This window comes from Rhopalosiphum maidis, chromosome 4 (genome assembly GCF_003676215.2).
Source record: "Rhopalosiphum maidis isolate BTI-1 chromosome 4, ASM367621v3, whole genome shotgun sequence".
In the NCBI taxonomy this organism is placed as follows: domain Eukaryota; kingdom Metazoa; phylum Arthropoda; class Insecta; order Hemiptera; family Aphididae; genus Rhopalosiphum; species Rhopalosiphum maidis.
This window is the reverse complement of record NC_040880.1, coordinates 54,611,029-54,638,547: the sequence shown is the minus strand read 5'-3', so window position 1 is coordinate 54,638,547 and position 27,519 is coordinate 54,611,029. Positions and strand designations below refer to the sequence as shown.

The following is a 27,519-nucleotide window of genomic DNA, read 5'->3' as shown; positions in this document are numbered from 1 at the left end:
AATGATCTATTAACTATGAATATTTGTATTTAAAAAAATACTTAACTTGAAGAGTAATCTGGTGAATTAACTACTGTTAATTATAATTTTTTTGAAACAAATTGTAATTAATACTTATTGCCACATTCTTAGGTAGAAAAAATTGGTTATAAAAAATATTCTATTTTCATAGCCTAAAATTTAATAAGTTTTACTTTTCCTAAAGATTTTTTTTACGCTGGAACTAAAATTCCGTCGTGCTCTGCTGCGAGTCCTTTTAGGAACATGAATAAAATTGAAAGCTAGTTCTCATTGATAATCAATTCAAATCTCATTCAGATTGGTAAAAATATGATTTTGACAAATCTGATCCTAGAAATTTGTACGCACATATTATCTATAAACATTTATGTGATTTGTTCTGAGATCTTAAAACTTGAATGTATGTATAGAGGTATAACGCTAAAAATAGTTGGGCAAGAAATGCATGTATAATTGTATTAATAAAATAGTATATTATATAAAATGATTTCTATTAATATCATAAAAATTATTAATAATTAATAGAGAAATAGTTTTTATACAATTTTATTTGAAGTTAACAAAAACATTAGGTTACTAAATTATTAATTATTTTTTATTTTTGTGTGAATGGTCAAATGATGCACGATTTAGAAACCACCGCCCTAATGTATATATATAAAATTCTAAAGCTTAAAAACATTCAAGCGTTCATTAAAAATAGTTAATATCCAAGAATAATATACAAAAGAACTTTATTTATTTAAACACATTACTTCAACATAGAACTTATATCATAAAATTAATGAAAAACCAAGACATTAATTATGTCCCATGGAGAATAATTATCTGATTATATATTTGTTGTACATAAAAAAATCATCTTGTTAATAAAATATTTAAAAATCAAATTACAAGATAGATATTATTATATAATCCAACAAAATTATGATTAATATTTAGAAGTCTTGTGTTCTAACTAATACAAAAAGTAAATTTACAGTTTTATATTTATTTTACAAATAGTACAAAATACATTTTGATCAAGTTTTACAATTAATATTTAAAATTAAATTATTTTAATCGCTATCTGAAGTTAATTCGCATGCATTTGCGTTGAAACTTCTTTTGAAAACTTCTGACATACGTTTTATCGCATCCAATTTTGTAGTCGTGAACCCATTTATGCTTTCATCGTCATCGCTACTTTGGGCTATATCTATATTTTCTTGAGCAAACAAATCATCATGAGCTTCTGTCAAGTCCAATTCTGAGTTGATGGTCGATGGTACTTGACTTTGCTCTTTATCCGTTTCAGTAGCATTGACTTCCTTTTTATTGTTTTTTCTTGTACAAGATTGTTTTTTTTGTAGGACTGGATCAAATTTGTTCTTAATCTTTTTCAAATACTTTGAACTGCTTTTGTCATCCAAAGTTTTTAAATATTTAATCACACGTGTCAATTTTGGACCAATTGTGTTTACCAATTCATTATTGTTGTCAAAATCAATTTCTAACTTATACAGAGTATCTACTAACATAGCTGTATAGGGTTGGTTTTCGTCTAATAAATAATCAAGTATATAACATGCCAGTTCACCATGAGCGTTAATAGCTTTTTTTTCATTCTTGTACATGAGTCCTCGTGTTAGATTAATTAAAGTTGAATTTACTTCATCCATTTTAATATCCAACTTTTCAGCTAAATTGTATTCGTCAATCTCTTTTAACACTGGAACATAGCACATGGCCAATGCAATACTACTTGAATCAATGTAAAACACATAAGATGTAAAAAATTTCACCAAATGATTGTATGTATTGAATGCTTTACGTGTTAAACGTTTAAACCATAATATCAAAAGTTTAGATAGTAAACTGATAGACTTGACTTTTTTAAATATCAATAAGTCACAAAAACCTTTTATAAGTACTGACTTAAAGCTACTATCATCTAGATCATAATCAATACAGTTAACTAATAATGGTAAAATATTGTCAACGCTAAATTCATTTTCATATTCTTCATCTGTATCCAAGTCATCATTCATATCAAACGTTTTGAGATCATAACGCATGAACAATTCAAACATTATTTTGAATAACAAGTCCCTATCAGTCATAGGTTTTGCTATTTCAGCGCATAAAGTAGTCATGTGTTCTTTGGCTGCATGAACATTATTTACCAATAAATATGGTGAAAGAGAACGAATAGCTTCCATTCGTACATTTACCATAGAACAATCCAAGTATCCAACAACAATGTTCTGAGTAATATCTGTTAATAAAGAAAGTTCAGTACCAACTTTTGGTAATTGTTGTACTTGAAAAATCAGTTCAAAAACTTTAAGTAAATTTTTCACAGCTATATCTACTAATATCTGTTCTTCTGGCGATACATTTATTTCTTTATACTGTTTTTTTATTTTCTTCATATTATATACTAACATCTCTAATTCATCTGTATTTGAGGTTTCATTTTTTATAATTTCATTAATCTTATCAGTTTTTGATTCCAATTCACATTTAAATAATTCTTTTTTGCCTACTTGATCAATTAAAGGGTATACATCAATTATTCGTGTTTGAATTTTATTTAAGATTTCTTTAACATAATTTAAAAGATCTTGACTGTTTTTAAAAGTCAAATCGAACAATACTGCCACAGATTTTATTGGTTTTACAGATATCTGTTCATCTAATATTAAATCTAAGCAAAGTTTATTTAGACTTTCTGCCCCAACATCGTCTATAGCAAATGCACTACTCATATCTAACAATTGTGTCAGTATAAATTCTTTACTATTTGTAGAATTAAAATAATATTCACGTATATAATCAGAAAATTTTACCAAATCTGGTAGTAAAACATCAATGTAATAATCATCAATATGTCCTTGGTTGCGAGCTAATTCAATTTTCTTCTCAGTAGTTAAGTATTTGGCTACACATTTCCAGAGAAAAATTTTTTCTATGGTTAATTTATCAAAAGCAATCATTCGTGTATCCGAATTTAAATATTTGTTTATTAAATCCAAAACTTGACTATCATAATAGGTCTCAAATATTATATTTAAAGCTTTTTCACATACAACTTCATTTTCTACTCCTAAATTACTTAAAAACAATATAAAATCATTATTACACTCATCTAGCCAGCTATCCAAAAATCGTTTTTTCACTAATGATTTAATAGATTCATTTTTATCTTCAAATCCATTTTCTAATATTGTTTGTCTTTGCTTCGATGATAACCTTAAAAATGGATATTCCAAGAAACGATTGTAAGCTTCTTTTCTGACATTATCACTAACATCAAATAATGTGTTATTCAACATTTCTTCAACAACATTGCTAAACATTGCAATTTCTTTGACAATAGCTGTCCTAACTTCAGCGCTAGAATCACAAGTCATATGGAACATGAATTGTTTAACAATTTTACATTTGGGATTATCTGAAGTTTGCAATAAGTGAAGAGCATGTGCAGCTTGTGCTCGAACTTCTGGTTTTTTGTCTTGCAAGCGGTCCAACAACAACAATGTTGCAACGTCACACAATTCTACAGACAATACTGTTCCTTCAGTCATGTGATTCAACAAGTGGTTAAGAAATAAACAAAATCTCCATCTGATAACTTTATCATTGGCATTTCCATACTTACGACACAATTGGAAAATATCAGATATCAAATACAAGCCATTACGACCGTCCTTGGTAGTGTGTTCACATAACACAGATACACCATTAGCAGCAAACTTAATCATGTTGTTGACAGTTACACAATGGATGGTTGTTTGTGAAATTATAATAGACATAATTGAGTCTATAAACAATTTAACAAATTCCTTAAAATTCATTTCGATAAATTTGTCTTTAAGCATTTTCAGCAAATTTGGTTGTGGACCAACTTCGCCAGACTTCTCAAACAATTTGACAATAGATTTTTTCATGGTCATGTTTTGATTTTAAAAATGTAACACTATGCATGTACTGAGCTATTCAATATAATATGTACACTACAGCATTATACTTATGCAATTACACAAAACAGAATATTTACATTTAAATATTATTTTATAAAATATATACCTAATCAAAACTAGAAATATTCTATTATTTTACTCAGTAGTTAATACTCACTAATATGCATTAACTTATTTAAAAAAATACACTTCGACAGACAATAAAAAATAATAAATTTAAAATTATCATATAACTGACAATGACTATTAACTGTTATCACGATATATACTATCATGACCATAATATTAATCAACAATCAATTCTATTCGAATTCTACAATCAAGTAAATATCATAAATAAAAACAATGTCATGGAATGAGACTATGATGAGGTAGATATTAAGTATTTATACGATTTGGACACATTAAACAACATAGTATATATAATAATAATATGTATATATATATATAAACAATAAACATTTTATTTTTTATAAATATAGTTTATTATTATATTCTATAATATAATTATGATCTAAGACTGACTCCATCTTGATATTGATTACGTATATTTCTATTCCACGACATCAATGTTAACACTTTTTATACCGTCTGATTTTTGATAATTTAATGGTAAGTATAGTAATATATTAAAATAAATAAATACCTTAAACTATAAAATAATGTTATATATTTATAAACATATTATTTAGTATATATATTATTATATTTATATTCTATAATCGACTATCGAGTTCAGTAGTCACCACTCACCTGGCATATCGGGTTACCGGCTTTTGATAAATTATTAACTTAGAACTTTCTATTAATAATTAGTCTCATGTACATTATTTCACTTACAAATCCCGGTGACAAGTGATTACTTTTCAATATTTCAAATACAAACGTGTTCCGTTTCAAAAGTTGTAAGTTATATTAATTTTGTTAATTATATTTTATATTATATTATATCTATTTACGTTTTTCAAAGCTTATATTATAATTAACTGTAATTTTAAGTAGGAATTATAGTTGCTATTAAATGTAATAGATATTGCTAACTATTGATTGTGCATTAATATGTTTCTTATTTTTAGGTAAATAATAATGGAAACATTCATTTTGGAAGATTTAAGAAATTTAGGAAAATCTATTTCAGCTAAAGAATTTAAAAAAGTAATTAATGGTGGACCAAAATCCATTAAGTATACTCAATTAGTTGAATGGATAACCAAGGAAATTCAGATATTATTGGGACTAGAAGAACATGTAAATTCTATAAGCTCTGAAGCAGATTCTAGTTCATTTTTATTGGAAGTTAGTAGCTTCTTAAAAGAATCTGGTTGTTCTTATAACACTCTTATTGCAGGCAACTTTGAAGATCGTTTAAATTCAGATGAAAACAAGTTACTTTTATTAGATTATTTAATTGGTGAATTAAAAGCATCTCGAATATTAAATGCTAGCACCACTAAATGTAATATGCAAGTAACATTAATTGAAAGCAGTACATCTAAATATGTTAAAGAGATTCTAATGACTTTAAAATTTCCTAAGCCACCACAAGATATTAGCACTTCTTCTTTATTTAACAAAATTAATACAAAGTTGCAAGATCTTCTAAAAACTGTTCCATCTGCATTGATTGGAAAGTCATTAGTTAGTAATTCATATAGTAGTGAACAATGGAAATACATTAATAATAGTATAGAACTTCTTAATGAAGAGTTTAACATACGAAGTTCAATGTTGCTAACAAGACTTGATGTAACAGTACAATCATTTAAATGGCCAGACAGACTAAAAAATAAAAAACAAAAATTGGATGAAATTTACCAAACTAGATTAAATATAATAAAAAAACTACCTAATTTTTGTGTATCTGATTTTCTGTCGGCTAGAGATGATTTGGCAATTGTTGAAAAAACTTCTAGTACATTAGCTGTTCAAAATACAAATTCATCTGTTAACAAAGTTATGATTGGTCAGGTGCCTGATAGAGGTGGAAGACCAAATGAGCAACAAGCACCACCTCCTGAGATGCCTAGTTGGCAGCAAAGAACACAGTCACAAGGTGGTAGAGGTAGTCAATCAAATCGAGGTGTACAGTTCAACAATAGAGGAGGTCGAGGTGGAGGTCCACAAACTAGAGACAATCCATCATATAAAAACTCTAATACTGGTGGTTTTCAAGGTGGATCTAATGTTTACCAGATGACTGATGGATTTCAGTCAATCAGTGTTGGCAATGAAAACAGAAATTTCCATCAAATTAATAGACGAGGACGAGTGCAAGGTGGTTGGAACAATAATCAGTCCAGGGATTTCCACAGTGGGAATTTTCATGATGGACAGAATAGGGTGTACGATAATTATAGTCAAGGAGCCCATCAAAATATGGGATATGATAATAATAGATATCAAAGTACATCAAATGAAAGACAATGGAGTCAAGAACCTCAGAATCATTATGGAAATAGTCAAGATCAGTATGATGGCAATAATAGACAGTATAACGACACAAATAAACGTGGTTACTCCAAAAGAGGTAGAGGTCATAATGGACAAACATATTACAATCAACAAAGAAATTATTGAACTGATTGATTAACATTTATTACTAAGTAATTTATATTATTTTAAACTTACCCTATTGTTTTTAACAAAACTAAACTATTAATTCAAAGTTTGTATATGATTTGGTATATTTGTACAATCAAAACATGAGTTCTATTTAAATAATGATTATATAATAAATAAATGTGTATTTCTAGAATATCAATTATGTTTAATGTAATATAAAAAAAAAATCACACATTGTTATTTGAACATAGAGCTAATAATATAATAAATAATTGAAATTCATACATTATGCATATTGTAGAATTTGAATATTTAAATAACTACATTGTTATCAAAATCTAAAGTAGCTATACCTTTTTTTTTGGCTGATTAATTTATTATTATTATTATGCGTTTAATTGATCATTTGACTATAAAATTAGTGAAAGCTCAAAAATCTTGACATTGTGATATATTTATTTTTTATGAAGTGTTGTTAGGACTACAACTTTAAATATCTTAAAGAGATAAAAAAAAATTATTATTTAAGTAGGTACTGGTCATTTTTGATAATGATGTCAGATATTTAAAAAGGTAGCCACAGCATTAACTTAAATATATTTTTTAAACGAATAAAAAATTTAAAAAAAACATGGTAACGAGCTTATTAAAATTAAAGTAAAAAAATTAAAAATAAACTAAAATATTTAGATAATACAACATTTATATTCATTTCTAGATCAGGAGTGCATGGAGTGCATAATCAAAATAAAAACGACAGACAACAGTTGACTGATATAATGATTTTAATGCAGATTTATCACTAAAATGTGCACATGAGCAGGAAACCTAACTTTTTTAATAAGATACATATAACCATTAAAAAAGTGTCATATTAACCTTACTCCTAGGTCATGTACTCGGTTACTCTCAATAAATTATTATTCCCTAAAGAATAATCAAACTTAATAAGCGTTATTTTCAAAGAAAAGATAACGATGAAACATTTTTTAAAATTTAAATATAAACCATTACTTTGACAACATTCATAAATATCATCTAAACCGAACTGCTGTTAAATAGCACCAACTTTATGCTTCTTATTTCACTAAATATTTTTGTATGTCTGCAGCCATGGGATATGAAATAACTTTTAGGATAACGTCTATTAAAGTAAAGATTATATTTGAGTCTGAAGCGTTAATTACTATATTTGTATATGTATCTTAAAGAATTACGATTTATTGGTCAAAGTTATTTTAAATTATTAATTATTATGATAGTTGCTATTTATCATATTATTCTATTATTTTTTATATAAACATACGTAATGGAGAAAACTAATATAAATATTGGATACCAATATTGTATGATGAAATACTATATTTTTACCAAAATTAAATAAACTTTTATATGTGCTTAATATTTGGTATGTTTTTTAAATAATTTATTTGACAGTTATATTATTTTTGACTATACAGAAGATTGATCCCCCTGTTCTAAAAAAAAAGTTTATTGTATTTTATCTTTCACATAATATAATTTTTATAGAAAAAAAAAAAAAAAATTAATAATTATTATTAATTGAATACTCATAAAGTTATAACACTATTATTTAAAAATTGTTGTTTATATTTTATTTTGTACAAACCTATGTTATTTTAATAATTTAAAAAACATATATCAAATTTTAAGATAAAAAAACTAACCTTTAGGTTGCATAGGCAAAACCCGTTAAGAGTGTAAGTGTGAGTCCTTCACAAGTCTTGATATTCAGGGAGTTGGTGAGCAAGGATCCTGTCCCTAGATACATAATAAATAATTGGTACTAAACAATAAATATAAGAGATTTTACCCTTTTAAAAGAATGTACTATAATTGGCATGTGACAAATTTATGAAATATTTCATTATTTTTTTTCAAATTGTATTTCATCGTAATCCCCAAGGATGATGTCTTACTCACTATCCGTGTATATATAATTTAGACCAAATTACAAATTATTATAATAATATGATAAAAATACTTCTATAAACAAAAAAATGATTTTATTATTATAATTAGGTTTAAGATTTAAATAATGAAAAAAAATAAAGGTAAAATATTCCTTTTATTTTCAAAAAAATATATAATTTTATCACAAATAATACAATACAATTTTTTATCATCAGTTTTGAAAGTTTATTTTAACTTCTTAGTATTTACTTTTTTTAAATAACAGGTAGAAATCGGAGATAATAATTTGTCATTTAAATAATGTAAAAAAATATATTTTAATAACAAAAATATTATGAAAACATGGCAACTCGTCTCAAAATTTAACAGAAAATATTGCATGTTCAATTTGCCGGTTCGCATGGTGCCTCTGGCGGCTTGGGTACTTGTACCACCTGGCTTTCCAGGTGTTACGCTGGTAGACGCCGGTAGTTGGTGCGTTCCCCTCCATGCTTACTAACGGTGTTGGTTTGGATGGAGGTATACAGCTGCAAAAAGGTCTTTAGCACCCGCCAAGTTAAAATTTAGCACCTCTTGTTTTTATACCTAACAATTATTATTATAATAATTTAACCTAACCTTGGTAAACTGTCAACAGTTTTAGTACCCCACGTTTTAGAGGTCCAGTTACGCCTATGAATGTAGGTGGTATCCTTATCATTGAGAAATAATTTACTACTATAAATGTCTGTCTTCAATTTGAATTCAATTACAAAAATCCATTGCATATTGATATAAGAAAATAATTCTGAGCGAAGATGTTTGGTCAGCTTAATTTTTTTAATATATGTTAAAGTAATTTATTTAATATTTAGTAATATACAGTAATAATTGGTAGAAATAATTTTTGTAAAAACATTACATTTTAAAATATCACTGTATGTATTAAATATTTAATAGGTATAATAAATAATAATAAATTATTAAATTAATATTCATTATACTGAAGTTAAAAGTTTCAAGTATGTAGCCATGAATACTTTTAAAATACAACAAATTAACAAAATTTGTGGTCTGCACATCTAAAAAGGTTGGAAACACCAAGTCTAAATACCTATTTAATTTCGTCTAAGTTTGAACTTAAAATGTTTTAAAAAAACTGTGTTATATATTACAATATGGAATAATTATGAGAAACCTTGAATTCAGTCAAGTAGTATTTATTTATTTTTATACATCATTCAATTTTTGCAAATTATTTTCTAAAAGTTCTATTTCAATATAAATATTTTGAATAAAAAAAAATATTCAGTTACAATTTTGATATTGAATTTTATAGGAAGGTACATGTCAAATAAAGTGTATTAAAACCTCACACCTCAACAAAAAATAAAAAATGTTAATTTTCTAGCTGGAATGTTTAATAATTACACCTGGCTATGTTTGAATATATTTAATTTAATTACATAGGTAAGTTAGGTAAGTAGAATAATTAATAAAATATAAACTTAATCAATGATAGCTTATAGGTAAAAAAATATGGTGATTAAATCATTTAGATTTCCCAATAATTGATATGTTTATGTGTTTTTTAATTAATTTCTTTTTATTTGAATGGATTTAGAACCATGCAGTTGTTTCTTCTGCTTCTATGATACCTAGATAAAATAATGAAACTATTAGATGAATAATAAAGTTGGTTATTTTTCAACATATTATTAAAATTCTTACCAAATTTAAAAAAAAAGTACTAAAAATGTATATAGTATAGTAATATTATTATTTGTTATTTTAAAATTTAGAAGCAATATTGGATATGACACGCTGAAAGTGCTCTAAGTGTAATGAAGATTTTAGCTAAGTATGATTTAGTATGATTTTTTACATCAGTGGAAGAATATACTATAAAAAAATAGTAATAATACTATAATATATATGTGTGTGTGTGTGTGTGTGCAATACACATTGTGTATGAAGAAACATAATACGTAAGATACTTCAAAAGCCTTATTACGATAAATGTATAACAATTTACCTGCTGTATTGCTTAAAGCTTCAATTTCAACAATATCAGATTCTTGTGTGATATCTCCATCAACAACAACTACAATTAATTCATACAATTTTCCTGGTTTCAAACCTTTTACATTAATAAAATTCTTGTCAAATTCATGTTTAGTTTCTTCATACAAGTAGTCAGATTTAAGTCTATGAAACAATTTATTAACTAACATTATTTTAATACTTTTTTACCTTTGTTCAAATTGGTTTCATATTATATAGTATAGATATATAGATACAATGAACACCCATTATTTCTAAAAATATCTATTATATTAACATTAATTTGGAAAAATATTTCTAGAACACGTAACTTTAATAATTTAAACTATCCATTTTTACTCTCTTAGTTTTACTCTTGTTTATCTATGAAAGACAATATCTTTATCAAACATCAATATACACTTAATTAAATAATCTGGTGCAGAATATTTTTTATAAAAATGTTCATGTATAAACATCAATTACAAATAGAATGTTCCAAGAAGTGTCAATATTTTTAGTATACTAATTAAATCTTTTATTTCACATTTACTATTGATATAACTACCTCAAATGTATACATAAATTATAAATTTAATATTCATATTTTTACTTGTATTTCACAAAGAAGTGAGATCCTGGGTTTCCTTCAAGGTTTGGTGTCCATAAAATACAAACTGTATCAAAAACTTTATTGTATGCTTTATGTACATAACTGAACACTGGCTTATCTAGTTTAGAGTCTACTGGTAAAGGAGATTTGGTTTGCTGTTCGATAAAAAATCTATTGAGAGAAAAAAATGATTTAAGTATTTCAAATATAATATAAAATACCTACACAAATTATTTACGTACGGTTCACTAACACCAGCTTTTGTAGTTGCTTTGATGTAAATTCGATAATTAGTTGATGGTTTTAATGAAGTCAATTTGGCAATAGTCTGTTTAGGATTGGTAATAGATGGACGTTGTACTCTTTCGCCAACCCCTTGTTGAGTCATTGATTCATATGAAATCTCGTAGCCGGTCAATACCCCATTAGCTTTGTCTGGTGGTTGCCAACTTAAAAGAATTGCGGAAGAACCCCATTGTTTAGCCTCTACTCCATTAACAGGCTCAGGGACTTAAAAACATACAATATTGCCCTAGTTAGTAATTTTTATATATAACAAAATAATGTATAAATTCATCTTGGTAGAAGATATATATGTATATATATATATTCATCTATATAGGTGAACAAATTATTACATACAAGTTAAAAAAATTAACATTACATAACATTACAATAATGACTAAAATAAAATATACAAATATTACAAAATGAATTAAGTACCTCCTTCAGGTGTATTAAAAAATATTGACGGACTATGTTGTCCATTAAAACGACTATTGTATGCAAAAATACATACATAATTTTTAGCATTTGGAAAAAAATTTTTAATTTCCATTGTTGTTTTATCAAAACTAACTTTCTCTTCAATCTTATTATCTTCTCCATCTCTATCAGCCCAAAATTGGATCTATATTATTAAATATCACATTATTTTGATGATTCAATATGAAAATATATATTAACATAATACACATAAATACAAATATTTTAATGTAAAAAGAATATAATATAAATTTACTTTGTAGCCTTTAAAGTCTCCTTTTACAGATTCAGGTGACACAGGTTCCCAACTCAATATAGCACTTTTACTTCCAGTAACATTTAAAACAGTTAGATTTTTAGGTATATCAACTGGAACTGTAAAATAACTTGGTTAGTTACTATAAAAATAGCATCAGTAAACAAATATAAGTTAATTTACTATCTTCGCCTGAATATCCAATGACTTCTTTTTGAAATCCATTAGATTCACCTTTTTCATTAAATGCAACTATTTTTACTTTATAACGTCTGTATGTCGGTTGATTTGGGATAACTAATTCATTTATAGTATAATTTGATGTTTCATTTATATTCCAGACTTTTCCAGGCATATCTTGTTTCCAATAAACTTTATATCTTAAGTCAGGAGCGTTATGAGCAATTTTTGGCATTGGCTTAACATTATTAAATTAGTTGTATTAAATTTCATCATTATTTTTTTAATTAGATAATTACTTACTGTCCAATGAACAACAAGGTTAGACGCTTTAGTACCATAAACTTCAATATTTTCTGGATTTTTAAAAGGTACATCTGGCTGAGTGGTACAAACACTTGAATGTAAAGATGGATTTGACTTACCAATTTTGTTCATTGCAATCACTCGAAATGTAAAATTTGCCCATGGTGTCATTGGTACAATAAACATGAGATCAGCTGCAGATACATCATCTGATGCAACTAACCAAGTGCCAGGTTCAAAACTGGTATTGTACTCAATAACATAACGTAGTATAGGTGCACGATTATCTCCATTAGGTCGCCATTTTACAACTGCATTTATTTTATTACAAATAATTTCCAATAATGTTGGTGGATTTGGTTTGTCCTAATAAATTATGTATGACATAAAATATGTATGAATACACATCATAATGAGCTTATCTGTAAATAATGATTCTTTACTTGAACAATAAAGGTGGCATTAGCTGTAACTTGGTCCAACTCAGTTTTAGCTAAGCATGTATAAATTCCAGAGTCCAATTCAATAGTTTTAGTAATAATCAAAGAATAGTCATTAGTTTTGACGAAACGAGTTTGGGTGTCATAATCTATAAGTTCACCGTTAATTAACCAGTCAATGTTAAGATGCAAAGAATGATCTGCAGTTGCTACACAATGAAATATTGCCACTGATCCAGCAATAACCACATTGTCTTCAGGTTCAGTGATAATTTCTGTACGTTCTACAAACAAATTGTGGTTATTTTAATTTTATAGTACTAAAATGTACACTATAAATTGTGCACCTTTAACAGTAAGTATTCCAGATGCACTTGCAGTTCCATAATTATTAGTAGCAATGCAAGTATAAATCCCAGCATCAATAAAACTAACTTTACTGAAAAAAAAAAATAAAGATTAGGTTTTATATTCTCAAATTTAAATCCTATATTTTTTAACTAACCTTATTTGTAAATCACCATTATCTAATGTTGAATATCGTCCACCAGTTAATTCTATATCGTTTTTTATCCACTTTACATGTGGTTTAGGTACTCCATATGGCTTACATTTAATTACCGTAGTAGTACTACCATCAAAAGTTTTTACATTAAGTGGAAGTTCAGTGATTTCAGGAGCCAAAGCTATTATTATATAATAATTATTAATATCATAACAGGTACATATATTAATAATTCATTAGAACACACCTAATACATTAATATAAACATCCTTGTAAACATATCCAATACTGTTAGTAGCATTACAACCATAATTTCCAGTATCATACTTAGTCAATGGTGTAATTGTAATAGAATTAGAAGTGACAAAACGTCTTGGATTTGGTGATACTTCACTCAGTGGACGACCATTATGAATCCATTTAATTGATGGTTGTGGATTTCCACTTGCTTCACATTTAATAACTGCAGTTTCTCCTTCGCCTCCTTCCACAATTTGTGGAATAACAGTGAAAATCGGTACAGCTGTTAATTAAAACTATTTAGTACATATTTTGTACTTATTTATAACAATTAACAATAATTGTTCTTATAATAGCATATTATTATAACTGCTACATCATATTATTATTATTGCAGTATCTACCCATGACATCAAGTAAAATATTATACGACTCGGGTAACCCCACACCATTGCTAACTTCACACGTATAATTTCCTCCATCTTCAAAATTTACTTTCCAAATAGTCAAACTTTTGCCATAATTTTCTAAAATAATCCGTTTATTGAATCGTATAGGTATTCCATCTTTAAACCAAATAGTTTGAGGCAATGGGCTGTAAGTTATAAGTAAAAAAATAAGAAATTACATTTATATAGGTATTAATCAATAAGAGTATGGGATATTAATCGTATTACATACGTTCCGCCATAAATACAAAACAATTCAATTTTTTTATTCAACAATGCTACTTCATTCCTTCTGGATACATATTGTCGAATAGGTGGATATTTATTTTGTAAAAATATTTCAGCATTTTGAATAACATTCACATTTACAGGATTGCTTAATTTATATTCATTCCTAATAATTACAATTAAGTTAGACTATTATGATATAATTTTTTTTATTAATATTACAAATGCTTATACATTATCAACGACTTGGCAGAACAATAATACGTAAAGCTAGCGTCATTTCGCGTTACATTTGAAAACCAAAGATTACCCTCTGGGTCTGTCGTCATTCTATGGTTATCAGCAATTTTTATACTGTCATCTTTTACCTGAATTTATATGAAATATAGTCATTAACTATATGTTTTAATATGCCCTTTTATAATAAATAACACTATTATTAGCGTTTACCTTTTTTATCCAATTTACAATTGGTTTAGGCCATCCAGTCGGAGGATGACAAGTCAGTTTAAATGGCTCACCTTCTTGAGCATCAATATAGATGTTTGGTTCATTGTTAAACGAATTTAGTTCAGCCTTCACAACCATCACAGATTTAGTAGTAGCTATACCCCATGTATTTTCAGCAAAACACTGATATTGTCCTAAGAAAATAAAATAGTTTTTACTAAGTGGATATAAATAGGGGGGTATGCAGACAATTGGTCCCCGCGAAAAAAAAGTCGTATGCGGACAATTGGTCCCCGTCATAATTTTATATTCGGACAATTAGTCCCCGGCTTAAAAGTTAAATACAAAATATTTTTTTATCATTAAACGTTCTTTAAAATGTTTTTTCAATAATACAATACTTTTAGAATAACCTTGTATTCAATTTTTAAGCTTTGAAGCAATATAAAATGTAAACAAATTATGTATTTTAATAACAAAATCTGAAACATTCAATAATAAATTTAAAAATATTGTTAGAATTAAACTTCCAAATATTTATAATGTTATTGAATTGATACAAATAATTAATTAACTTATTAAATAACTTTTCAAAATATGATCTTTTGAATTATTTGTGTAGGCTTTCAAGATTTTCATAAATTGAAATTATTATGTTATACCTAAATTATTTTTTTATTCGACTATAATAATATTATTTATTAATTTATTATTATATTATTATGTTCATTTTTATTTTTTTTTTAAACAAATAACTGTTATTATATTCTAAAAGTATTATATCATTAAAAATACATTTTAAAGAATGTTTAAAGATAAAAAAATATTTTTTATTTAACTTCTAAGTCGGGGACCAATTATTCTAGATCCAAATAGGGGGGACTTAGTAGAGCAAAACCCAAAATTTCAAAAAAATAAGAAATTTTAATATATAACTATATCTATAATCATAATTATAGTAAATTATATAATTTATAATCTATAACTATAATATTAATAACTAATGATAATACCCATCAATATAATAATAGTAATAATATTTAGGTACGTTTTCATTGAATTTTCGTTCAGAATTTTTTAGAAATTTTTCAGAACATTGAATTATAATCAGTTGATCTATTTTAATTTTTAACGGCCTGCCGATCAAACGCTGAATATCTACATTACGCAGACTTGTGCTTGCAACCATTCAGGTACGACTGCATATTAGTTGCGTCTCAAAGATATCTAAAGTATCAAAGAAAAAACATTTTACCCAAATTGTGGCCCTAGTTTTTTTGTGTAATTTTCGAGTTGCAGCCCTATTAGTTTTGCCCACATCCTAATATTATTCAACACTTTAGCAGTCATAATATATAATATATCAATATAATTTTTTATCTTAGTTGATGACTTGTTGACTGTTTAATAATAATAGTACAATGTAGATAGTAGATACCAAAATACCAAATACAGTATACCAATACCAGTATACAGTTATACATCTAAGCCGTCACTTTTCTACCATTGAGAACCCTTCACCACCAACGGATTTCAATTCTAATTTTGTTTGTGTTTTACTTTTTTTTAATGGCTAATGAAATGAAAACTGTGTAGTGAGAAAAATCGTAGTTTATATGTAATAGATAGATATAAATTTCGTTTCCATAAATGTTTAAAAAATAATGTTAATTAAATAATCAATATTGACGTACTAAAAAGGATTGTAAAGCATGTATTCACTTAAATACAAATAATGTAATGAATAATTATTGAACACGTTATAAATCATAACCACGAAAAAGATAGCAATGAAACATTAAACAGACAGACCATAATAGACATAATAAACAGATTATATTAGACTACTATAATTTTAATCTAAAAAATTATCACATAAGTTTTTACCATATTATTAAATTAAAAAAAAACAACATTTTTAACCTACTTGATGTTACGGAAATTCCTTAGTCTGTACAAAAATGGGAAGAAGATTGAAGATTAAAATATTATATAAATTTATATTCCAAAAATGTTTAATTAATAAAACTACTTCATACATTACTTAATAAATACTACTTAAATAGTTAACTTTTTATTATTTTAAAAATAAGCTAAGACTTACCAAAATCTTCATCTCTAGGTCTGGTAACAACGAGTGAACCACAACCAGGCTGTTGAGCTATTCTGTCATCATATGCTTGCCAATCAAAGTTCTTACCATTTTTCATCCAACGATATCTTTAACAAAAAAACGGTTATTTTTCAAAAACTTATTTTATAAGACTTAACTTAATAATTTATAATACTTCGGAGCAGGTTCTCCTTCTGCTTCGCAATCGATAATAAATGGTTTATCATTTTCATATTGATCAGTAGCTACTTGAAATAGTAATTCATCAACAGATGGTTCTTTAACGATATTTGGTGGCGATTGAACTAGAATTATATTATTCAATAATAGTATATACTATAAATGATATTTATATTTATATGCCTATACATCATAATATCATATAGTATATAATAATGTCATATAAATTTAACGTAAAATGTACCTATAGAAATGCTATTCATTTCACAATGCAAAACTTAATTTTTCACCCTTCACGGGTTCGCACATTGCATAATTACCTATATGTATTATAGATAACTTTTATTTAAAAGACACGGAAATCTAGTATCTTGTACGAAACTTGTTCCGTAATCTGTTCATCAACAATCCGCATAGTAAAATAATAATGAATAGTGATGTATTAAATAAAAAAAAAAAAAACTCATTAAAAATGTTTATTAAATTCAGTTAAAACTGGCAATTATACGTTTTAGTAAATTATTAAGTAAACAAATATTAGTAATAAAATAATCAAGAAATGCAAAAAAGTTTCAGAAAAGTAAAAATAAACATAAAAATATTACAATACCTTAACATATGATTTATTAATACAAATAATTATAAAAAAAAAAAAAATAATCAAAATTATAGAATACATTATTTGTTTGATTATACGTCATATAAATATACGATATTATATTATTATGACAACAACTTCCTATTGAATTTAAAAACTTTAAATTGTAAAGATCTTAGTAATAGGTAGTAATAGATTAGTGATCACCACTAGAAATTTGGAAAGGTCAAAAAATTAATTTTTAAAATTATTTTCGGTCCATATCATGTATAGTAACTTAATTTAAATTTAAGTAATATTGGCCATAAGATTTCGTTTGATTAGGCGTATTTTTTTTATGTGTGTAAAAATTTCTAGGTCCTAATTATATTTTTAATAATGATAATAATCAAAAGATTGTATTTTAAAAAATGCATAGTTAATATAAATCATAATATCAGCATATTATATTATATTTGATCTTATAATGTACCTACAATTCAGTTTTCGTATTGACTTAGTTTCACAGCATCAACAAGATATACAGATATGCGCTATTTTAGTATATAGCTAAGCACTATGCTTATAAGTAAAACAATGTTTGATTTTTTATCAACTATTCCATGGAGTTTATGAATAGGCCAGAATAGCAATATTATTTTAACTTTGCACCCAAACGTAACCAGAAACCGAAAACCTGAATTAACCCGAATAAATTGCAAAACCCTAACTCGTACTAAACAACACCCGATTAAAAAAATTAACACCCAAATTAACCAAAAACCAGAATTATATTTGTGTTAACCCGAAACCCGAATTATTATTAAATATAAAAAATGAGTGCTATATATCAGTGAAAAATGACTGATTAATAGTAAGTATATTTTTTTTTTATTATATTTGCTTTAAATTCGCATAGAAAATGTCATGTTAATTTATATAAAACATAGGTCCTTTTAACACCCGAACAACCCTTATTAACACAAATAAATTTATATTTAACCGTAACCAGAAAAGTTTGTTAATCTGAAACACCCGAATAACGCCGAATTCAATAACCCAAATTTTCTTTTAACACCTAAAAGGTTAAAATCACAAATTTGGTGCGGATTTCAAATATTATTAAACTTATAATGTAAAGATAAAATATACTTACTTATAGATATAGTAGTTACGAGAAATGAGAACAGTAATGTAGTCGAATACAGCAAATATTGAGAATTTCTGTACATTTTGATATATTTAAATTCCAAAAATATTATATTGAATAAGCTAAAAATTATAAAAAAATTGTTTTGATTTATATATTATTAATTCAATTTACTTAATCTCTTATCATATAATAATGTTATACAATGATTTAAAAATGAATAACTACAAAAGACTTGCACTTTACATTTTGAACATTAATTGGTAAAATAATAACAGAAATTGTAAAAAATTTGAAACGAAAAAATAGTAGATACTTAAAAATAGAACATGTATTACAGTTCAATTTAAATTTGTTTTTTTTAAATATTAATTAATGTAAATTTATATTTATTATACGCCACTTAAAATTGTAAACACTTAGCATATATAATTATAGGTTAGCTGTGTATGGGAAATTAAACAGATTAATAAGGAAAATATATTAAGGTTATAGCCTCAACCTAACTTAACCTATATGAACTCTTGTGAACTCTTAAACTCTTGCATGAACTGCGGATTTTTGTTAATTCGGCAGAAAACTGAGCAACGTGACAGTCGTGTAAGCACTGTACCTAAGCGTACACAGCACAAAAGTGTTGTGGGTATACAAAGATTGACAAAATTGTAAGAAGATATTCATTCGAGCAGACAATCCTTTTTTGTTGAATTAAATTTTTGGACTGATAATTTTTGATTAAAAAGAATTAGAATATAAAATAATATATATATTATTAAACATTTATACCATAAATGTAATATTATTATATTTCAGATAACAATTTTTTTCTTCCGATAAGTTGTTATCGTTGGGTCACGGACAAAGATGATATATGATCTTAGTCCGTAATAACGGTGGTCTAGTCTCTAGTCGACTGCAAATAAATCACGGTTTAAGAGAGATCCGAAAAAGGATTACAACATTCATTACATTTATTATTTTAATTAGACCCACACACGCCGACGCAAATGCAGTTTATAAAAATCTGTAATTACTAATAGATAATTATTAATTACCACAGTCATCTAGTGGTTATCTACTTATAAATAAGTGATAACCGTGGTATTTGCTATTACTACAGAGCGCCGCCAAGACAGGTATAGGAATCTTACCACAGTCATTCATCACTATACCCTTTTCGCTTCTTGACTAGGTATCTTATTATGGTATTATAAATAAAATTGTTATCTATAATACACGCAACTAGCAGCTTTTAAACATTATAAATTTATTGACTGTGGCAACCATGCGATAAAGCATAATAATAGTATAATTCAAAAATATACATATATATTGACAATCGCGTAAAGATATAAAATTTAACATAATCATATTGGATATAATAGATTTGAGATGAGGAAAGTCCAGACTCCGTGGACCCTTCCACTCCGAAAGTAGGTACACCAATGATGCAATAATGTAAAGTACAAAATAAAAGTAATAATATTTTTTTTTCTTACCGAACAATAGGATATATTAAATGTGTTTTGGTTTCTCTGACGTTTCACAAAGGCCCGATCCCCTAATTGAGTATAATATGTTATGACATCGAAAATTTTTATTAATCGATCATAAATTGGTGAACGGCATTTCAACGATATAACGTACAAGAGTGCGATTTTATTATTACACGAGATAACGGAGCGACGAGCGAAAGAAAATCGTGTGCACATATATCAACCGAACGACAATAAATAAGATATTACAAAAAAAAAAAAATTTTTAGAATTTCTTTAGACTGTCATATTATAATATAATTGATAATATAATATAGGAAGTAAATGTTTTCGTTATTTTCATAATCAGTATTGTTGTATAAATATGTGAATTCTTTACTGCAGCGTAACAGAGTTTTACGTACTGCAGTCTACATAATATTATATTATGCATTAAAGCATTATTTTTTTTGTACTTAAATTTGGAATTAAACTAAAAATGTGTTACACTCCTACTGTCTACACATTAAATAATAACTTATAAGTAGGTAATCAATGATGTCATTTAAGGAGGGGTCATTTTCTACAATCTAATATCTGAAATGACCCACTGTATTAAATTACTGTTTTTAAATAAATGATTGCATTTTGCATACGTCATGTTAACTGTTAAGTACGTGATTTATTTATTTTTTTTTTGAGCGCGTAAGTGCACAAAAATCTTTATAACTTATAGGTATTACTATAGAAACAAGAACGTTATTATGTGCTATTTCAGTGGCATAGTCAGGATTTTTTATTCAAATGGAAGGGGGAGCAGTAACACTTTTTTGCACGATTATGGGACATCTAGTATTTAATAATAAAATATGATTGTTTAATTTTGAGTGTTTATACTAATGGTATATTTACCAAATAAAATTTATATGGTAAAATTAATTTAATTAAATAATTATAATACAAAAATTGATCACAAGGCGTTTTAGATAGGCAACCATATGGAAAAAATTATTCTTGATACTGGTCTCCTTATTTTGTGAGACCCTGGTACCAAAAATTAATTTTCAACACCATCACAAGTCTGAACCTGCAAAGAAATAATTTCTAAAAAATAAATTGTAAAATTTAAAATGTTTAATTTTAACTTTCTAGGTTGCCATTCTAAGGATTAGCAAAAAATAATTCAAAAATAAACTGCTAAACCGTAAATAACGTAGTATATAGGTATACGTAAATACGTCAATAAGTAACGTAAATTCTCTAACTTCTTTTTTTCTGGTCCCATCATATTTTTTCATTACCATATAATGTTTGCCGGCAACAATTATTTTTTTACTACATATTACTACATTCAGTATTATGCAATTTTAAAAATTGAAACATATGAAACATACATTTTTAAATAATTAAATGTTATGAGTAGGGCTCAGATTAATGCATATTTTTACTGTGACTTGATGAATTAAGTTAGGTAAGTGATAAATTCGTTTCAAGCGATTTCCAATGAAATTAACTATATTTTATTTTACATATTTTGCTACAAATACATGTTTTTACATGTTTTTACATATTTCTCAATAATTCCATTTTTTCCTTCATATTTACAGTATTTTAAATACAAATCCTGGTTTAAACTGCATAAAATGAATTAGAGATATACATTGCGGAACGAATTGGGTAATATTAACTGAGCTCACTCCTTTGGACATTGAAAATATAACATTTGCATACATTACCTCTGTTTAAGTCGAGCGCTCCTTTAGTCGGTACAAATTTGTGTTACGACCAAACACCGTTGATCATTTAACTTTGACAATTTGAGCATTTCATAATAATTTCAATTCCTTACATAATAAAAGTGAATATTTCGTATTTTTCACGGTGGTTACCCGTACTTGTTGTTGTTTGGTTGATATAGATTATTAGGTTAGTCTTTAATCTAATGGTATGATTTCAGTTTTCAATTGAGAGGAGGGGGCAAAAGTTTTGACTCGTCTGGTGTCCAAATAGGTAACTTGCCCCACGCCTCCACCCCTAAATGACGTTCTACTTTAATCTAATGTAACACAAGTAACACTGCCACATTGAGTAACTTGACTGGCGGTCATGGGCGTAAGTAGGAAATATTTTCGAAGGGGGTTTTTGGCTAAATCTATATTAATATTATAAAATTATGAATAATTTATTTGTAAGTATTAAATAATACAATTGTTTTATTTAATTTCGGGGGGTGTTTGAACACCCACCCCCGCCCACCCTTACATACGCCCATGCTGGGCATGCTGGCGGTTGTATACTTGTATTCACCGACTGGCGACTGTACGAACTAATTGTCGACTTTTAATAAATAGTATAATATTGGTGTGCAACAACAATGTAGGTTAAATATTTTGACTTGTGACTCGTGAGTTGTGTACGCTTTTTGGATCATTAGTTTGCATTTTCTTGTTTTTACAGTATATTACAAATAAAAGTATAATACATCGTATATTCTACATCACATCAACACTTATATATTATATTGCTGTTATAATTTATATTTTATCATAGATGTTATTGTTATAGGTCTTTAATGTCTTTATGCGTTATGTCTAAATTAATTTAAAATAAATTATCTATTGCACATTAATACATAATTTTTTAATTTTAAACAGAGGCCAGTGATTAATATTAGTCACTATAGCATGTGAAATGTGAAATAACTTGGGCTAAACTTAGTACTAACTAGGTATATAGTAACTTTTTTGTAGCCACTAACATTTTTTGCCCAACGATAATTTGCTTTTAACTTAACTTGTAAAATACCTATTGTCCTAATTGGTTTATGTTATTACTTATTTTTATTTTATAAGTGAAAAATTATGTTTATTTTAAAATATAATCTAAGAAAATGTTATTTAGATTTTCCAAAGTATAATATTATATTGATATAGCAATAGCTGTAGGTACCTAACATTTATTTTGCTATACCTACGTTTTCAATAAAGACTTGCATAATAATAGCACATTAATGTTGTTATATTCTGTGATAATATCCATTAAACTATTAAACCGATATCAATGAGGTGAATATATCCACTTTGGATATCATCACAGAATCAATGTGGATTAATCTAGGTACTTTTTATAATATAGAATTAAACAATAATTACAGTTGTATCCTGCACAACAGAACAGTACTACAGTTAAGTTATACTATTCTGTGCTGAGTGCTGACTGTGGAGTGTCGATGCTTCGGTATCATGATCACGGCAGTATATTAGTGGCGGCGCCAGGAACGGGCAAGATAGGGTCATGGCCTTACTTAAAAATGCCTGGCCCTACCACTGGCCTAACCTTAGACAGTTATAATTATAATAAACATAAACTCATTTTTAATCTTTTGTGGCTCTTCCTTATAATTGTTGGCCTCCGCCATTGGCCCTATCTAGAAAAAAATCTTGGCGCCGCCACTGCAGTATCTATATAGTCTGCACAAATTAAAATGTATATTATTATTATAGTATATTTTAATTCGTGCTGACGGTATACTATATTACTAAGTACTACTTATTTAGTATTGTAGTCTTGTGGATAATAATTATTAATTATCTACAGTAGCAGTCAGTATCATGTTATCATAAAATAATTTCAATTTGAAATATATTTTGATAACGAATATAGTCTGTTCACTCAGTTCACTTTTGATTTTTTTCATTGACTATAAATTATAAATAATAAAAAATTAATTTAAATTTCAACAATGATATTTTATTTAGTAAATTTAATACGTACTTTAACATTTAATAATTAGTTTTAAATCGTGCATATTGTTTGTATTTTGTTATTTTTGTCAAGTATGAAGTTCTTCAATAGCAGATATATATTCCGGTTGTATAATAGAACTTTGTGGCCTATTAAAAGTGTTCAGTCAACACTTTCAAGTCATCAGTTCTTAGTATGCCATTCATATTCTTCTTTTACTACGACAACGAATAGAATTTCTAGTGAGCTGTTAAGAAATTCAGGAGTACGGTCATATTTAAACAAACTTATATCAGAAGATTACTCTGACACAATGTCCAAACCTAATGTGTTTGCATTAATATCTGCTATACGTTTATTAAAAGTTGATTTACAATCACTTAATGAATTTGATATAGGTCAGTATCATGTATACTTTTTCATACAAAATGTATCATTTATTTAAATATTAAATATTTATGACTTATAGTATTGTATTTGTTAATCAAGAAAAAGAAAAAGATAAAGAATTCTGCGAACAATTACAAAAAGAAATAAAGTCTCATGAAGATCAATTGAGAAAACTAGAATTAGAGGTATGTGTTATATAGTACTAATAAAATTCAATACTTAAATCATTGAAAATATACAATATTTATAATCATGAAATATGTATCAGCTTCTTAATTCATTAGTTCCAAATGAGAAATTTGATTGTGAAGATGTCATGTTAGAAATAACGGCTGGGGTTGGAGGTCAAGAAGCAATGATATTCACACAAGAACTTTTTGAAATGTACAATTCATTTGCATACTATAAAGGATGGAGAAGCGAAATAGCTGATTATTGTCACACTGAGATGGGTAAATATTTAGATAAATGCAGAAACATATATTGTATATTATTTTACTAATGGTATATCTAATGTTGTATATATGTCTGGTTTGATAGGAGGAATACGTCATGCATGTCTGATGCTGTCAGGCAGTGATTGTTTCAGTTTGCTGCAATATGAAGGTGGTGTACATCGAGTTCAACGGGTTCCAAAAACAGAAAAGTCAGGACGAATTCATACTAGTACTGTGACAGTAGCCATATTACCTCAACCAACTGAAGTAATTAATTATTTATAATTAGACAAGGAATTACATGCATTAAACATGTGGTAAATATGATGCAAATATGAAAATAAAATGGGTCAATATATATATGCACCAATATGAAAAAATAATTATAAAATATGTTCATAAATTTACACTATTAAAAAAAATTGGTAATTTTTGTTTTAATAATTTTTATTTTAATTGAAATGAAAAAAAAAAATAATAATTGTTTTTTTTTTATATCAAAAAATTGTAGTTAACAAAATACTTAAATATGATGAAATCATTATTTTAGTTTTTGATAAAAATTTTTAATACATTAAATTAAACAAATTTGAAATAAAAAAACAATAGACTAATTAAAACAATTCAAATTTTTAATGCAAAAAATGAAAAAATACTAATTTATATTTTGAGAAATTAGTTTTTAACAATGTTGTTTATCGAATAATAGTTAATCAATAATTGATAATATTATTTTTAGTAAAGTTAAGTAATAATTAAATTCCCAATTTTCAAAAATAAGAGATGAAATTATTTGTACTAAATTTGTACAAAATACACACATTATATGCATTAATGACAAAATATACCTCAACCCTACAAATATGCAATTAGAATTGCAAGACATTTAAAATGCAGACATTTTTAATCCTCAATATAGTGTATAAGTTCAGTATTAATATGCAAATGCATATAATTCCAATCTCAATTTATAATTTAAAAATTGTAAAACAACATGGGATTGACTAAATCATTCATAGCATTAATAACACTGATGGAATTATAATAATTATAAATTTATAAAATAATTAATGTATTTATTTATATTAAGAGTTTTAAAAATTATATTAAATATTTTTTTATCTGATTATCTGATTAATTAGTACTTAAATTTATGTATTTTATTATCAATACTAAATTTTTCAGTTATTTACTTATTTTTTAATTTTACTAAAATTGAAAAAAAATATTTGTTATTCAACTAATTTGATGTCTTTATTTTAGTTAGATGTGGTGATTAATGAAAGAGATTTAATTATAGAAACTAAGCGAGCATCTGGTGCAGGGGGCCAACATGTCAACAAAACTGACAGTGCTATTAGAATGCACCACAAGCCAACAGGTAAAATACATTTTCAAATAATTTTGGAGTTCTTGTTTACATGACAATTTTGTTTTATAATTATATGTCTCATTATCAGGTGTTATAGTTGAGTGTCAAACAGACAGATCACAAATTAAAAATAGAAAAATAGCATTACAAAAATTAAGAGCGATAATTTATAAAAAACAACTCGAGCAACAACAATCATTAACTAGATCTGCTAGAAAACAACAAGTAAATTCTTAAAAAGAACATTATAGATTAAACGACCAATAATTATTATTATTCTTAATTATTATTACAATTTAATATTATATTTTTATCAGGTTGGTTCTAGTGCAAGATCAGAAAAAATTAGAACATATAATTTTAATCAGGATCGAATCACCGATCATCGTCTTTCTAAAAGTTTTCATAACCTAGTTGGGTTTTTAGAAGGCAGAGAATATTTGGATAAAGTAGTCATTGAATTGCAAGAAAGAGCAAATCAAATACTCTTTAATGAATTTATTGAAAGTATTTCTGATAAAAGTTAAATGTCCTTTAACTTACGTAGAGCTGAAAATTATATTGTTACATTTGAAGAATAATTGTAAATAATATTTTTGGTGTAATAAAAACAATAATAACTTATTATATAATACTTAGTTTTATTATATCTTTTCTCTTTATATTATTTTAATGGTACAGAAGATAACCGTTCTATACCATGTTACAACATTAATAAATTATTTATTTTATACATCGAGATGTATATGCTATACATGTCAATGATTCTATATTTATTAAGATTTATAGATATAATTATCAACTGTATATTAAATTAATTAATACTTATTTTTTCATTAAAATGTATACTATAGATTCTATGCAGAGTGAGAAATGTATTGGTTTTTTAACATAAAAATAATATTTTAATTTTAGTAAATACAATTTTCATTATCTTGCTAATGTAATCCCAGATCAGTGAATAATAACTATATAATTGTTTGTTGTAATATTATTTTTCTTCTCACTTATGTTTGTATGAATTAAAATAGTAAGTAATAATTCATTTTATTTACTTTTTACCAAGGCTGGATATAAATCTTGTTCAATGAGAGAACTTAAGAGAATATACCAATTCTGTTCATCCTCACATAACATCCTACCA

At 26.2% G+C, this 27,519-nt stretch overlaps 4 protein-coding genes across 6 annotated transcripts; 2 read left to right on the top strand and 2 right to left on the bottom strand.

The window, feature by feature from the left end:
- Positions 1–973: 973 nt before the first annotated feature.
- LOC113556231 lies at positions 974–4,319 on the bottom strand. The gene has a single exon (XM_026961054.1). The coding sequence runs from the start codon at positions 3,957–3,959 to the stop codon at positions 1,080–1,082; it is 2,880 nt and encodes a 959-aa protein (XP_026816855.1). The 5' UTR covers positions 3,960–4,319; the 3' UTR covers positions 974–1,079.
- A 288-nt stretch (positions 4,320–4,607) lies between these two features.
- On the top strand, positions 4,608–6,743 carry LOC113556616 (protein FAM98A). Its single transcript, XM_026961678.2, has 2 exons — positions 4,608–4,891; positions 5,063–6,743. The coding sequence occupies exon 2, from the start codon at positions 5,073–5,075 to the stop codon at positions 6,561–6,563; it is 1,491 nt and encodes a 496-aa protein (XP_026817479.1). The 5' UTR covers positions 4,608–4,891; positions 5,063–5,072; the 3' UTR covers positions 6,564–6,743.
- A 3,157-nt stretch (positions 6,744–9,900) lies between these two features.
- LOC113556242 (neuroglian-like) lies at positions 9,901–20,625 on the bottom strand. 3 transcript variants are annotated; one of them, XM_026961069.2, is made up of 20 exons: positions 20,457–20,625; positions 18,964–19,079; positions 17,226–17,355; positions 17,042–17,157; positions 14,938–15,131; positions 14,722–14,855; positions 14,492–14,653; positions 14,215–14,405; positions 13,818–14,093; positions 13,571–13,751; positions 13,413–13,504; positions 13,069–13,349; positions 12,623–12,991; positions 12,323–12,557; positions 12,140–12,258; positions 11,842–12,028; positions 11,361–11,628; positions 11,119–11,289; positions 10,498–10,670; positions 9,901–10,120 (listed from the first exon to the last, which is right to left on the bottom strand). In XM_026961069.2, the coding sequence occupies exons 2-20, from the start codon at positions 19,037–19,039 to the stop codon at positions 10,083–10,085; spliced, it is 3,393 nt and encodes a 1,130-aa protein (XP_026816870.1). In that variant the 5' UTR covers positions 19,040–19,079; positions 20,457–20,625; the 3' UTR covers positions 9,901–10,082. The 3 variants fall into 3 exon arrangements, 2 of the variants coding, with proteins under 2 accessions (XP_026816870.1, XP_026816871.1); XM_026961070.2 differs by lacking the exon at positions 18,964–19,079; XR_003405469.1 differs by lacking the exon at positions 9,901–10,120 and having other exon boundaries at positions 10,534–10,670; positions 11,372–11,628.
- A 3,523-nt stretch (positions 20,626–24,148) lies between these two features.
- LOC113557218 (peptide chain release factor 1-like, mitochondrial) lies at positions 24,149–27,007 on the top strand. The gene is made up of 7 exons (XM_026962607.1): positions 24,149–24,574; positions 24,666–24,751; positions 24,835–25,018; positions 25,107–25,270; positions 26,267–26,384; positions 26,464–26,600; positions 26,693–27,007. The coding sequence occupies exons 1-7, from the start codon at positions 24,271–24,273 to the stop codon at positions 26,900–26,902; spliced, it is 1,203 nt and encodes a 400-aa protein (XP_026818408.1). The 5' UTR covers positions 24,149–24,270; the 3' UTR covers positions 26,903–27,007.
- The last annotated feature ends 512 nt before the right edge of the window (positions 27,008–27,519 follow it).